Below are 16,175 nucleotides of genomic sequence, written 5' to 3' on the forward strand. Positions count from 1 at the left end.
ATATTCTGTTGTGAAACATTTTGATACTTTGAATATTTGTATTGCCACACAGCATCGATTACATTATTTATTTAATTGTCCTTTTATTAGAGAGAGAAGATTCATGCAAGATGCAAGAATATTTGTCCTCCTAAAGATACCTTTGACAGGACTCTCTTACATACTCATGGTATGAATATCTACTTGTAGATAATATGTAGATGAATATGTGAAATTTGTAGAAGAGAATAGTATTAATGAACAAAATCTTAACTTGGGGACCTTGTAGGCTGTCATACTTACAATTTTTCTTTCTAGTAAAATTTTTATAGCTTACTGTTATAATCTTTACTAAAAGCTTTAAGAGAAAAATCTTGGGTCTGATGATAGTGTTGTCTTCAATTCAACAAATACTTAAGTAATATCTGTGTTCTTGGCACTTTGCTTGTTGCTTAAAAAATAGATGAATTAGAAATGGTCCCTGTCCTCAAGAAGCTGATGGTCTCCTGAGTAAGGTTAAATAAATAAACCAAAAAATTGCAGCACTGTATATCAAGTAATAAGTTCAGCATGGCAAGATTGTATACAGCTCTGAACTTGGCTTAGAAGATTTCCTAGAGTTGATGATGATTGTCTGTGTTTTAAACTAGCTATTGAGAAATATTTATGTGTGAAAGGCATTCCAGGAAGAAGGAATAGTTTGTATAACGCCATAGAGTCAAGAGATAAATTAGCATGTCCAAGGGACTGCAAGAGTTCAGTACGTTGGCTCTACTGGGAGCAAGAAAAGAAGCGGAAGAAATAGATTGGAGTCAGATTAAGAGCCTTGTATGCCATGCTAAGGAATATTTCTTAAAGCAGTATAGAGCTACAAAACCTTTTAACCAGACAAGTCAGATTTATGGTTAGACATTTCACTGTGTAAACAGTTGTGGGTAATAAATTTTTGGATGATATAACTGGAGTCAAGGAGACAGTTGGAAGCTATTGCAATAATACAAGTGAGAAAAAATGTGGCCCCAATTCACAGTTATAATGAAGATGGAGAGGATATTAGGCCTCTGAGTGATTGAGACATAGGTTTTGGTGGTCAGTTAGTTGTTGGTAATGGAACAAGTTTATTCAAGGATGACTCCCTAGTTTCTTGCTTGGGCAGCTGGCTAGGTGAGGTGCAATTCAGTGAGATAGCCAATATAAGAGGAGAAATTCTGGAGGAGATAGAGGCTGGTTTAATTGCAGTTTTGCAAACATGTTTGGTATGTAGCTGGGAGGTCAGGAAAGAGATCTGGGCTGGAGATGTAGGTTTAGTAGACATTATCATAGACAATATGCTAGACAGTATCATGGTAGTTGAATCCAAGGGCATGGATGGGATCACCCTGGAAGGATGTGAATAGCGGGGAGAAAATAACTTATAATAGAACACTAGGAAGCTGTCACATTTAAGGGGCAGATAGAAAATTAGGCACTTGTGAAGGAGACTATAAAGAAGTAGAGAGATAACAGAGTCAACCAAGAGAGAGTTCCACCTTTGATAATTTCAAAGAAGTGAGAATAATTAGTCTACAGTGTCACAGTACTTCAGTTTACATACTGAGAAGTCTTCATGGATTAAGCAATTTAGGAGATCTTAGGGAGAGCATTTAAACTGGAACTGTGGTTACAGAAACCTCACTATATATATTAAAGTGTGAGTACAAGAGAAAGCAATGGAGACTACCAGTGTGGATGTAACTTGAAGATTTGAGATATAGGATATTGACTACAGAGGGAATAGAGTGGAAGAATGTTTTTGCATGGCCAGGACTAGATGAGGCAAGAGAGGTATTTGCATAACCCTGAAAGTGAGTGCTTTTTAAAATTTTTCACCCAAGATTCCCTTGCCTCAATCTAGTCTGGGCCCTATGTTTTATCTTTTTCTTTCTCTCTTCTCCCTTCTTTCCTCTCCCTTCTCCTCCCCTCTCTCTCTCTCTTTTTTTTAATGAAACATGTTTATATGCAGAGAGGAAGATGCTCTTAGAAGGAGAAAAAGGTTGAAGATACAGAGAGAGGCAGGGTAATTGAAGTAAGCTCACAGAAGAGGCAGGAGGGAATGGGTTACTTTTGGAAAGGAGGGTACCTTGCCTGAGGTCTTATTGATGAGATGAAGGTAAAGTAGATTCAATTACAGATAATTTTTATTTCATTTTATTAATTTTAAAGAGAGCAGAAAGGAGAGAGATAGATAGAAACATCGATGAGAAAGACACATCAATCGGCTGCCTCCTACATGCCCCCCACTGGGGATCAAGCCTGCCACCCGCAACCCGGGGAATGTGCTCTGACTGGGAATCCAACCAGGGACCTCTTGGTTCATGGGTCAACACTCAACTACTGAGCCACACCAGGCGGGCACAGATAAATTTGTTGATGATACAAACTAAAATGTATTAGAAGAAAATTAATATATTTAAAAATATCTTTGATCAGAAGAAATTCTGGAAGGGATGGGGGATATTTTGAACAATTAAAAAACAGTATTCCTATTTTAGAATTTAATTCATTCTTAAAACTACATAGCATGCCAAACTTAATCTCACCAAAACTTGATAAGAGTAGCTAATCATTATAGACTAATTCATTGTAGACTAATGATTCTTTCTTAAAATTTATTAAGTTGTTTTATTGCTAGTATACAATTGATTAAAATTATTTGCATATATGCCATATTCAGTGCTTCGTATACTACTAGGGATACAGGAGGTGCTTAATAGATACTTGTTGAACAAAGAAACTTATGTGGTTATTTGGCTGTGACCTAGTATAGTATTGAATCTTGTCAAAGTATATTTTACGGAAGTAAAATGAAAACAGGTTTAAAAAATCATGTTCTCCCTTCTCCCTCCCCCTTTTTTTAATAGATAAATCCAGGACAGATCTGGAGCAAGTACCTAAGGTAAAGCTTAAAAAATGAGAATACTACTTTTTAATATTTGATCTTTAATTTTGTCTTTAAGAAGCTTTCATTTAGCTGTTTTCTGACACTTTGCCTCTTCTGTAACTTTGTTATATCTCTTTCTTCTCTTTTTCATCATCAATCTCTTCATCATCAAAACCTACAAATATGTTTAAGTCTCTCCATTCTAAAAGAAGAATTTTGTTGATCTTACTCTCCCTTCAAATTATTAAAAGACATTTCCTTTAGAAGAAAACATTTGTAGAGATGTGTAATAGATGAGTTTTTGTTTTTGTTTTTTTTTTCTGGGAAAAGAATCCATTGCATTCATCAGATTCTCAAAAGAGTCTGTGGTAATTGCTCTTTAAGGTGAGAAGAGACAGGCAGATGAAGGGTAGAAACAAAAAGGAGAGGGCAGTCATTTTTAAAATTCTTTGATTCCTATAAAATAAAATTCAAACTCTGTAATTTAAGGTTCTTAATTATTCATTTCCATTCGGAGCTACACTCTTAACTTTTGCCTCCTAATCTTTACACATCTTTTACTTCAGTCAGACTCTTTCGTTGACTCCATTCTTAAACTGCTCCTGAACCCAGACAGAGACTTTCCACAATCTCCCTATATCTAATCCTTTACATTCTTTTGCTTAACTGGCAACTTTACATGAATACATTTCTCCCAACTGAAGATAATTTGCCCCTTTGCTAAATTTCCATGATATTTTATCTAGATCCCAGCCTTCCCTTTCAAGGCATTTGTCATTCTTCCTCTTATATGATACTTATGTATATATTTTATCATATCCCTTAGACTAAAGATCATTGAGATTAGTACCTCTGTAATAGTTTATTTTTGTTTTCTCTTAGTGCCTAGCATAAGAGTTAGACAACCAGTAAATACTTATTGAATGAATCAATGCTTTCAGTAGTACTAAAGCAGTGACTAGAAAATATACTCATGTCCCTAGATTTTCCCTATCACATTCATAACAATTTTTTGCAAAAGATAAAAGGAATCAGTAAATAGAATAAAATATAGAAATTAATGAAGTAATTAACTTATTAAAGCATGTTTTAGGCCTTATGGGAATACAAAGAATAATAATTGTAATTCCAATCTTAGAGGAACATATTCCAGGAGGATATATACATATTAAGTAAATAATTTTTGTGAAGTGGCGATAAATAAGTGTACATAGTATATTTGTGTTCAGAGATGGGGTGATTAATCTCTGTGTCATACACAGGGACATGTTTGCCCCTTTGATTGGATTGAATTCTCTAGGAAGATAGGCAAGAGCATTCTAGGCCAAAAATACATGTATAAAGATACGTAAGCATAAGAGGATATGGAAGATATTTGAATACTGCTCAAATTTAACTTGTAAATAGTGGCAAGATAAAAAGAGGTAAGTGGGTCCAAAAGTTGAAGGACTCTCAATGCCATTCTAAAAAGCTTGGTCTGTGGGTCATGGGACTCTTGAGAGATTCAAACAGAGAAGTTAATTCAGTTATACTCTTGCATTTAAAGGGATATCTAACAGAAATATAGTGGATAGATCAGGGAAGAATATCATTAAGTGTCCATTTACTGCAATCCAGAGATAATGAAGGGCTGCATCGATGAAATGTTGTGGAGATAGAGGAATGAAGGGATTCAAGCAATATTTAGGAAATATAATGAATACTACTTAGTACTCAGATGGATGTAATACATAAGAGAAAAGGAGCTGGCTTTTCATAAAATTGAATTTGTTATGATTTTAAAATTTAGTGTATGTCTAAAAAACAATTTTGAAAGAAATTTTAGCAGGAGACATTAGAAATATAAGTATAGAGAAATTGATATCTGGCGTTTAAAACACACACACACACTATCTCTCTTTGGTGTGTGCCCAGTGGGAATACAGTAGTGCATTTGATCACGTTGTAATGGAATGATCATCTCCATTTGCTGGGGCTGACCAGCAGCCCCCTGAAGGAAGGATGAACAAATTACTCAGACACAGCTTGACTGTGAAAGAGAGGGCTAAGGGGCCCCTGGCTCTAGTGGCCAGGGCAGCCTCTATTGCCTGCCTCGTTAGGCCTTTATTGGAATTTTTATCTTTAGATGCAATCAGTAGGGTGAGTAATCTTGGAAGGAAACATGTTTACATTGTATTCTAGGTAAGGGCATCTAGGGATTAAGCATAAGGATTCCAATAAACACCCGGGGGTCTGCATATGCACAGGCTTGTTTGGAAAGGTCAAGGAATAATTAGAGGCTCCATCTTCGGTACTCCCCCAAGTCTCCCCTAAGTTGGAATTCCGATAAACAGGGCAGGCAGCCTTCCACACATCTATTGGTTAAGGCAAAAAGACATTTTTCTATCTTTCATGAGTATGTTTACTTAGATGAGATTTGTACATTTTTCTACAGATTTTATGTAAATAACATGTTATCACTTGCTTTTGCTGTTTATGCTTGAGGTCCAAAATAATTATTGTTTAATGCTCTATGATTTTAGAAGAAATAATGAATGTAAAGAAAATGTTTTTCTAATCGAGAGAAATGAATTTTTTTGATAGATTTTTATGAAACCAGATTTTGCCTTGGACGATTCTTTAACTTTTAATTCAGTTTTACCATGGTCTCATTTTAATACTGCTGGTGGAAAAGGAAATCGTGATGCAGCTTCCTCAAAGTTGCTACAAGAAAAGGTATTTTCTTTTTTACTTTTTCCATGTAGAAAATTTTATTCTAGTTAAGTGATACTACTTGGCATGGGTTCAGATTTAGTTACTTAGTAAGCATTACTTCTTTTAATTTTATTTTGTTGTTATTGATAATTATAAGCCTTCGAATATTTACTGAAAAAGTAATAGCATTTGATTCAATGGAATATAAGTTGTGCTGGTGAAAAAAGAAAAGCTTGCCCTGACCGGTTTGGCTCAGTGGATGGAGCGTCGGACTGCGGACTGAAGGGTCCCAGGTTCAATTCCGGTTAAGGGCATGTACCTTGGTTGGTTGCGGGCACAACCCCAGTGGGGGGTGTGCAGGAGGCAGCTGATCGGTGTTTCTCTCTCATTGATGTTTCTAACTCTCTATTCCTCTCCCGTCCTCTCTGTAAAAAACCAATAAAATATACATATATATATATATATATATAAAAAGAAAAGCTTATTGTTTGAATGCTTATTATTTGAAACAGCAGTTGATAGAATTTCAGTCGAAAGGATATATTAGATAACATACGTAATTATAATTGCTTTACATTTATCCCGAACAATATATTGCCAATTTTATATTCTTTATGATTTAAGACATAAAAAATCGGCTTTTCATGAGGCACTGTTTTTCCTCATTTACATAGTAAGGGTTATTATTATTATTTTAAATATGTTTTTATTGATTTTAGAGTGAGGGGAAGGGAGAGATAGAGAGATAGAAACATTGATGAGAGAGAAACATCAATTGGCTGCCAACTTTACACCCCCTACTGGGGATGGAGCCCACAACCTAGGCATGTGCCTAGACCAGATATCAAACTGGTGACCTCTTAGTTCATGTTCTACACTCATCCGCTGAGCCACCCTGCCGGGCAGTAAGGATTATTATTTTAAAGCAAAACCATCATATCAATATTCCTAAATGTTTTTAGCTTTACAAAGCCTAGTCTTTTGCATATTATTAGTCAGTTTTTAATTTTTTTACAATGTTCTATATTTCAGAAGTTAACATCTTGAACATCATTTTATATGTAGAACTTTAAAAATATCTTAACTCACATATCAAGAATGTAAAGACCTTTGATATCTGTGGTTTGTTTTTGTTGTTGTTGTTTTTCCCCACTCAGTTTAGAGCTTTCCTAAAACTGACTGTGGTTCTTAAACTGAAAAGAAAGCATTTTGTTATAGTCTAGTGACATCTCTTGGCAGTATGAAAGCTTCTCCCAGGAAGATGATTCAATAAATTAGGTCCAGTCCTCAGTAACTGAAGAAAGGACTAACTCAGGGAGGATAAGAGAAGAAATGTAGGAAAAGAATCATGACTATTCCTTTTCTTACAGTTTTATTGGGATGATCACTTAGTAAATTACATAATGAATAATCACTTGGGTATACACCTGCAACTAATAAAATGTATGCTAACTGTAATTGAAAAATAAAAATGATTTAAAAATGAAAAAATATTTAACTTTTGCTTTGGCAACATTTTCACTTACAAAGATTTTCCTTGAGTAGGAACAGATTCATAAATCTGATGGGTTTATGGGCATAGGCTCACTCCAGACCACTTTTTCACATTCCAAGTATGTATCCTGATAAAATAAAACATTAAAAGAAAAAAACAACAAAAGCTAATAAAAATCTCATTGATTATATAAATATTTTTAGGAATACTTTAAAAATTGTTCTCTTTAAAGACTTTTAATAAGAAACATATGAAAATATTATGCCTTTGAAAAGAGTAGGTCAATGGAATATTGATAAGTTGTTGAAATCTTTGAAATTCAAATGAAATAATTTTCTCATGCTAAATGCTTAAAGTGGCTAAAGTAATGGAATTTTTTTTGCTAAGCTGCAAAATCAGATTTGTTACATTTATATTCTGACTTTTTTTCATTCTGCTCTGTTCTTAGAAAATTAATGGAAGACAGAATTCTAAGAGCAGTTTCAAACTCACTTTATGATTGACATCAGCTGTTTTATCTTGCTAGCTTTAAAGAGAGGGTATGATACAATCAGGGTCAGAGAAATTTGCTGGCCTGCAATGAGATAATGCATTTGTAGTAGAATGTAAATTATTGCACTGCTTCATTCATTAAGCAAGTTTTCTTTGTTTTTTTGTTTTTTTTTTTACACTAAGCAACCTACAGGGTTGTTTTTTCAGCAAGTTTTCTTTAAAAAAAAATAATGCAATGGGCTTAGTGATGTAGTTGATTTACATTCTAGTGAAGTTCCTTATTTTATCATGGACTTGCTAAACAGTTCACAGACTGGCAGCAGCATACAAACTGCCTTCTGAATAGCACTGTCCTAAAGGAGTTGCCCATACTCCATTTACTGTTCTGAAAATTGAATCCATTTTAGCTTGCAATGTACCTTAATACGTTTGTCCTCAATATTGCTTTTTAGGTAAATAAATGAACAGCTGTATTGAAGATGAAAAGAACAATAGCAGAAGGGTATAAATGCAAGAAACTTCAACTGTGGGAAAATTTCTTGTTTGTAACCTATTTTATCTATAATAATAAAAGTGTAATATGCTAATTAGACCAGACGTCTTTCCGGATGCCCTTCTAGATGAAGCCAGGACTACGAGGGAAGCCCGGGTCCCAGGTGCCAGAGGGAAGCCGATGCTGGCAGCCGGGGGGAAGGAAGGCCTACTCTTTTTTTAAAAAATATATTTTATTGATTTTTTTACAGAGAGGAAGGGAGAGGGATAGCGAGTTAGAAACATCGATGAGAGAGAAACATCGATTCAGTTGCCTCTTGCACGCCCCCTACTGGGGATGTGCCCACAACCCAGGTACATGCCCTTGACCGAAATCGAGCCTGGGACCCTTGAGTCCGCAGGCCTACGCTCTATCCGCTGAGCCAAACTGGCTAGGACAGGAAGGCCTACTCTTGCATGAATTTCGTACCATCGGGCCTCTAGTCTTACCTAATAATAGACAAACATACATGGTAATTGACCGTACCTTCGCTATGCCTCCCATTGGCTAATCAGCACAATATGCAAATTAACTGCCGACAAAGATGGCGGTTAATTTGCATACTAGGTTCCAAGCGGTGGAGCGAAGTCTGATGGCCCAAGGTGAGCAGTGAGGCCTCACATCCTGGCGCCAGGCGGAGCAGCGAGGCCTCACGGTCCCTGGATTGGTGGAGCGGCAAGGCATCATGGCCCTGGGATTGGCGGAGCAGCAAGGCCTCAGGGCCCCTGGATCAGCAGAGCAGCGAGGCCACACGGCCCGGTGCCAGGCGGAGCAGTGAGGCCTCACAGCCCCTGGATCGGCAGAGCAGCAAGGCCTCACGGCCCGGGATTGGCAGAGCAGCGAGGCCTCACGGCCCTGGCGCCAGGCAGAGCAGTGAGGCCTCACAGCCCGGGATCGGTGGAGCAGCGAGTCCTCACGGCCTTGGGAACGGTGGAGCAGCGAGGCCTCACGGTCCCTGGCACCAGGCAGAGCAGTGAGGCCTCACAGCCTGGGATCGGTGGAGCAGCGAGTCCTCACGGTCCCTGGCACCAGGCAGAGCAGTGAGGCCTCACAGCCTGGGATCGGTGGAGCAGCGAGTCCTCACAGCCTTGGGATCGGTGGAGCAGTGAGGCCTCACGGTCCGTGGTGCCAGGCAGAGCAGGGAGGCCACAGGGCCCCAGTGCCAGTCGGAGCAGCGAGGCCTCATGGCCCTGGGGTTGGCGGAGCAGCAAGACCATACCGCCTGGCACCGAGCAGCGAGGCCACACGGCCGGCGCCAGGCAGAGCAGTGAGGCCTCATGGCCCCTGGATCGGTGGAGCAGCGAGGCCACATGGCCCCAGCGCCAGTCAGAGCAGTGAGCCTCATGGCCCCGCGCCAGGCAGAGCAGTGAGGCCTCATGGCCCCTGGATCAGTGGAGCAGCAAGGCCACATGGCCCCAGCGCCAGTCAGAGCAGCGAGGCCTCATGGCCCCTGGATCCGTGGAGCAGTGAGGCCTCATGGCCCCTGGATCGGTGGAGCAGCGAGGCCACGTGGCCCCAGCGCCAGGCAGAGCAGCGAGCCTCATGGCCCCTGGATCCGTGGAGTAGTGAGGCCTCATGGCCCCTGGATCGGTGGAGCAGCGAGGCCACGTGGCCCCAGCGCCAGGCAGAGCAGCGAGGCCTCATGGCCCCTGGATCGGTGGAGCAGTGAGGCCTCATGGCCCCTGGATCGGTGGAGCAGCGAGGCCACGTGGCCCCAGTGCCAGGCAGAGCAGCGAGCCTCATGGCCCCTGGATCGGTGGAGCAGCGAGCCTCATGGCCCCTGGATCGGTGGAGCAGTGAGGCCTCACGGCCCGGGATCGGTGGAGCAGCGAGGCCACACGGCCCCGGCGCCAGTCGGAGCAGCGAGGCCTCACGGCCCGGTGCCAGTCGGAACAGCGAGGCCTCACGGCCCCGGGATCGGTGGAGCAGCGAGACCACACGGCCTGGCACCAGTCGGAGCAGCGAGGCCACACGGCCCGGCGCCAGGCAGAGCGGTGAGGCCTCATGGCCCCTGGATCGGTGGAGCAGCAAGGCCACACGGCCCTAGCACCAGTCGGAACAGGGAGACTCATGGCCTCGGGATTCGCAGAGCAGTGAGGCCTCACGGCCCCGGGATCGGTGGAGGCCACACGGCCCCGGCGCCAGTCGGAGCTGCGAGGCCTCACAGCCCCGGCGCCAGTCGGAGCAGCGAGGCCACACGGCCCCTGGATCGGTGGAGCAGCGAGGCCACACGGCCCCTGGATCGGTGGAGCAGCGAGGTGACACAGCCCCGGTGCCAGGCGGAGCAGCGAGGCCACAGGGCCCCGGTGCCAGGCGGAGCATAGAGGCCTCACGGCCCCGGGGCCTGCCGAGCAGTGAAGCCTGACGGCTCTGGGGTGGTTCCGGCCGGAGCCCAGCCAGAGCGAAAGCCTGGGTCCCAGGTGCGGGAGGAAAACCGGTGCCAGCAGCCAAGGGAAGGGAAGGCCTATTGCATGAAAAGATTCATGGCCTCTAGTATTATAATAAATTATTGAAGAAGCCTTACTGAAGATATTGTGATCCTGCATGGTATTAAGGATACAGGCTAGGTGACCAAATAATCTCTTCCAGTCTTAAGAGTCCTAAGTGTTAAAAGTTCATTAACCCGTTAACGCTATGAATTCTCCTGAGATGTTCAGAAATAATGCCTAAATTTTTGCTATAGGTTTAAGAACCATCAAGTGAGCAAGTGGGAGACAAATGGAAAGGCATATGCACTTAGGAAGAAAAGACAACGCAAGTTTTAGAAGTCCATATTTGAAATTAGAAAGCATTTTTAATTTTTCTAAATTTTTTAGAGTAACAATTTCTATGCTAATCTAGGAATTCATCTTGGTAGTGTTATAAAAATATATATGAATTAATTATTTAAGGCATTTGTCAACCTTTTAAGAAGAAAATACATTGGAAATGAACTGAGTATTACAAGTTGCTAATAATTTTTGAGATGTGAAATAAGCAGCCTTGAAAAAAAAATCCAAATAAGTTTTAGTACTTTTTACAATTTGTGACTGGACCACCAATTGGTCTTTTATGAATTCTTTAGCATTTCAAGGCAGCATGGTATATTGTATAAATAACTTCAGCTTTTGAGTCAGACAGACCTGGTTTCAAATTTTAGTTTTGACACTAACCATGTGACTTCAAGTATTGTAATGCCTCTGAGCCTCAGTTTTTTCATCTGTAAAATAAGAATAATAATACCTTTATTCCAAGATTGTTAAAATTAGAAAATGATGTGTATAATATACCAGTGCCTGGTACATAAAAGGAGAAGGTCAATAAATATTAACTATAATCATCTTTTAGTCAGGTAAGTGATTTGTATGTTAATGATGACGATGTCTGGGGTTTAAGGAGCTCATGCTCTCTCAGATTTTAGAACTTCTGAAGCTAGATTATAATCTGAGATGACTGTGATGTACTTTTACTTTTTAGAAAGAGGTTAGTGTTTGGAGGGCAGTAAATCACCTTCTACACTGTTGTCTTACATTTTATTAATCTTTGGGCTATATCTTTACCTCTCTTCCATTTTGTTATGTCTAATACCAAGGATCCCATAAGCAAACAGTTCACCAAGGGGATTAAAATACATGTAGAAATCTTGTATCATTTTCAGGAAGTATTTGGACAGTCAAGGAGGTATACTTATAATACTCCATGATTTTTTTCTCCTTCCCTCTCAAGCTGAGCCATTACCTGGATATTGTGGAAGTAAACATTGCTCACCAGATCTCTCTACGTTCAGAAGCATTTTTTCATGCAATGACCTCTCAACACGAATTGCAGGACTACCTCAAGAAAACTTCCCAGGCTGTAAAAATGCTTCGAGATAAAATTGCACAGATTGATAAAGTAATGTGTGAAGGATCACTACACATTTTAAGACTGGCACTTAGCAGAAATAATTGTGTTAAAGTGTACAATAAACTGAAGTTAATGGCCACTGTACACCAGACTCAACCTACAGTACAGGTGTTGTTATCTGCTTCTGAATTTGTTGGAGCATTGGACTTAATAGCAACAACACAAGAGGTTTTACAGCAGGAACTTCAGGGCATTCACAGCTTCCGGTATGTCAATTAAATAAACCATTAGAAATAATCTTAAAAAATTTTAAAGTATAAATTTTAGTGTGTAAGGTTAGCTGAAGAAATGTGAGTATGATTAAAGTTACATGGTTATTTTTTCTTCCCGATTGATCTGTTTAGTAATGTTATCATTCTGATATTTTATTCTTAGCTAAACAAACAGAACTCATAAGGATCAATATTTACAGGGACATTTGGATGAAGAAGCAAAATTACGTTTTCTAGTAGATGAAATAAATGAAAGGCCAATCACAACTTTGAAACTAATGTTTTAGAAATATTGAAATATTTTTTGTCAAGATATTATCAAGGTAACAGAAGAAATACCAATATATCTAAAGTTCCTTTTAAAAGCTTTAGACTAGATTTTTAACTTAATAATTATTAAATTTTATTTCTGATTTTCATTGTTTATCACATTACAAAAAACTCCACATGGTGTTGGAAAAGACCCAGTTTTTTCTGTTTTTATTTTGAAAATACCTTTAAGATTAGGATTTTAGTTATTTTATGTGAGATCATGGCAAAATGTTTAATTTATTGATAGACCCATTACAAGCCACAAAATTTAATTCGGTTAAGTGTTCTTGTGGAAGTATCTATTTGCTGGGAAACCCATCCAAACCTTACACTCTGCGTAACTACAGAGAATTTTTATGGAAGATATGTGCTCTATAACTTAAAAGATACTTAATATATTCTGGAAAATGTAGCTTCAAAGTAAGTTTATTACTGAATTATAAATTCATTTTCCACCCATTTTTCTTTTCTTAATTAAGGTATTACATATCTGTCCTTATCTCCCCATTGCGTGCCCTCCCCCACTCGTGCCCTCACCCCCCTAGTGTCTGTGTCCATTGGTTATGCTTCTATGCATGCACACAACTACTTTGGTTGATCTCTCCCCCTCTCCCCCGCCTCACCCTCCCCTCCTTCTCTCTGAGGTTTGACGGTCTGATCGATGCTTTTCTGTCTTTGGACCTGTTTCTGTTCATCAGTTTATGTTATTCATTATATTCCACAAGTGAGTGAGATCATGGGATAGTTATCTTTCCCTGACTTATTTCATGCAGCATAATGCTCTCCATGTCCATCCATGCTGTTGCAAATGGTAAGAATTCCTTCTTTTTTACAGCAGCATAGTATTCCATTGTGTAAATGTACCACAGTTTTCTAATCCGCACATCTGCTGATGGGCACTTAGGCTGTTTCCAAATCTTAGCTATGGTAAAATGTGCTGCTATGAACATAAGGGGTGCATATATCCTTTCTGATTGATGTTTCTAGTTTCTTGGGATATATTACTAAAAGTGTGATCACTGGGTCAAATGGGAGTTCCATTTTTAGTTTTTTGAGAAAACTCCATACTGTTCTCCATAGTGGCTGCACCAGTCTGCATTCCCACGAGGGTTCCTTTTTCTCCACTTCCTCACCAGCACTTGTCATTTGTTGATTTGTTGATGATAGCCATTCTGACAGGTGTGAGATGGTACCTTATTGTCGTTTTGATTTGCATCTCTTGGATGATTAGTGACTGTGAGCATGTTTTCATATATCTCTTGGCTTTCTGTATGTCCTCTTTTGACAAGTATCTATTTAGGTCTGTTGCCCATTTTTTTGGATTGGATTATTTATCTTCCTTTTGTTAAGTTGTATGAGTTCCCTATAAATGTTGGAGATTAAACCCTTATCAGTGATAACATTGGCAAATATGTTCTCCCATGCAGTGGGCTTTTTTAGTGTTTTGTTGATGGTTTCTTTTGCTGTGTAGAAACTTTTTATTTTGATGTAGTCCCATTTGTTTATTTTCTCCTTAGTTTCCATTGCCCTAGGAGCTGTATCGGTGAAGATATTGCTTTGGCATATGTCTGAGATTTTGCTGCCTGTGGATTCCTCTTAAGATTTTTATGGTTTCCCATCTTGCATTTAAGTTCTTTATCCATTTTGAGTTTATTTTTGTGAATGGTATAAGTTGGTGGTATAGTTTTATTTTTTTGCATGTATCTGTCCAATTTTCCCAACACCGTTTATTGAAGAAACTGTCGTGACTCCATTGTATGCTCTTGCCTCCTTTGTCAAATATTAATTGAGCATAGTGGTTTGAGTCGATTTCTGGGTTCTCCATCCTATTCCATTGGTCTATATGTTTGTTCTTGTGCAAAGATATAGGCAGTTTTGAGAACAGTGGCTTTGTAATATAGCTTGATGTCTAGTATTGAGATCCCTTCTACTTTTGTCTTCTTTCTCAGGATTGCTGGGGCTATTCGGGGTCTTTTTTTTATTCGAGATGAATTTTTGGAGAGTTCGTTCTAGGTCTGTGAAATACGCTGTTGGTATTTTAACGGGTAGTGGAAAGCAATCTATAGATTGCCTTGGGTAGTATGGACATTTTAATGATGTTGCTTCTACCAATCCATGAACACGGTATGTTCTTCCATCAGTTTATATCTTCTTCTATCTCTTTTATCAGTGTCCTGTAGTTTTCCGAGTACAGGTCTTTTACGTCCTTAGTTAAGTTTATTCCTAGGTATCTTAATTTTTTTTTGGTACAATGGTAAATGGGATTTTTAAAAATCTTTCTTTCTGTAACTTCTCTATTGGTGTATAAAAATGCCATAGATTTCTTGGCGTTAATTTTGTGTCCTGCTACATTGCTGAATTCGTTTATTAAGTCTAATAGTTTTTTGATGGAGTCTTTAGGGTTTTCATGTACAGTATTATATCATCTGCGAATAATGACAGTTTTACTTCTTCTTTTTCAATTTGGATACCTTTTATTTCTTCTTCTTGTCTAATCAGTATGGCTAGACCTTCCAGTACTATGTCGAACAGGAGTGGTGAAAGTGGGCATCCCTGTCTTGTTCCTGTTCTTAGGTAAAATGGTTTTAGTTTTTGCCCATTGAGTATGATGTTGGCTGTAGGTTTGTCATATAAGGCTTTTATTATGTTGAGGTATGATCCCTCTATTCCCACTTTGCTGAGGGTTTTTATCAAGAAAGGGTGTTGGAATTTGTCAAATGCTTTTTCTGCATCAATTGATACGACTGTGTCATTTTTATCTTTTAATTTGTTCATGTGAGGTATCACATTTATTGATTTGCAGATATTGTACCATCCTTGCATCCCTGGGATAAATCCCACTTGGTCATGGTGTATGATCTTTCTTATGTAATGCTGGATCTGATTTGCTAGAATTTTGTTGAGGATTTTGGCATCTATGTTCATGAGGGATATTGGCCTGTAATTCTCTTTCTTTGTGCTGTCTTTATCTGGTTTTGGGATTAGGGTAATGCTGGCTTCATAGAATGAGCTTGGAAGTGTTCCTTCCTCTTGAATTTTTTGCAATAGTCTGAGGTGGATAGGTTTTAGTTCTTTGAATGTTTGGTAAAACTCCCCTGTGAAGCTATCTTGCCCCGGGCTTTTGTTTGCTGGAAGATTTTTGATTACTGCTTCAATTTCATTGGTAGCTATCGGCCTATTCAGATTTTTTTTATTCTTCCTGATTGAGTTTTGGAACCTAGTATTTTTCTAGGAATATGTCCATTTATTTTAGGTTGTCTAGTTTGTTGGAATAGAGTTGTTCATAGTATTTTTTTTATAATCCTTTGTATTTCTATGGGGTCTGTTGTTATTTCGCCGCTTTCATTTCTGATTTTGTTTATTTGGGTCCTCTCTCTATGCTTCTTGGTGAGCCTGGCCAGAGGTTCATTAATCTTGTTTATCCTTTCAAAGAACCAGCTCTAGATTTTATTGATCTTTTGTGTTGTTTTTTTTGTCTCTATGTCATTTAGTATTTGTGCTCTGATCTTTATTGTCTCCTTCTTTCTGCTTACTCTGTGCTTTTCTTATTGCTCTCCTTCTAATTCTTTAAGTTGTAGAGTTAGATAATTTATTACTATTTTTTTTTTTTTTTTTTTTTTGAGGTAGGCCTGGAGAGCTATAAACTTCCCTCTT

The 16,175-nt window shown here is 39.1% G+C and overlaps 1 protein-coding gene across 19 annotated transcripts in view; it reads left to right on the top strand.

Annotated features, from left to right (window-relative positions):
- Nucleotides 1–16,175, top strand: part of VPS54 (VPS54 subunit of GARP complex) — a 122,580-nt gene that overhangs the window by 38,947 nt on the left and 67,458 nt on the right. For 16 of the 19 annotated variants that reach the window (XR_004971819.1, XR_004971818.1, XR_004971817.1 and 13 more), the window contains 4 exons: nucleotides 91–169; nucleotides 2,880–2,914; nucleotides 5,483–5,614; nucleotides 11,818–12,203. Coding sequence is in view for 14 of the 19 variants with exons in the window: in XM_036334372.1 (XP_036190265.1) it covers nucleotides 91–169; nucleotides 2,880–2,914; nucleotides 5,483–5,614; nucleotides 11,818–12,203 (632 nt within the window). In the remaining 5 variants the exon portion in view is untranslated. The remainder of the gene's footprint in view (nucleotides 1–90; nucleotides 170–2,879; nucleotides 2,915–5,482; nucleotides 5,615–11,817; nucleotides 12,204–16,175) is intronic. The other 3 variants (XM_036334377.1, XM_036334376.1, XM_036334380.1) reach the window with 3 other exon arrangements.

The sequence above is a fragment of the Myotis myotis genome, unplaced genomic scaffold, assembly GCF_014108235.1.
Source record: "Myotis myotis isolate mMyoMyo1 unplaced genomic scaffold, mMyoMyo1.p scaffold_m19_p_14, whole genome shotgun sequence".
NCBI lineage: Eukaryota > Metazoa > Chordata > Mammalia > Chiroptera > Vespertilionidae > Myotis > Myotis myotis.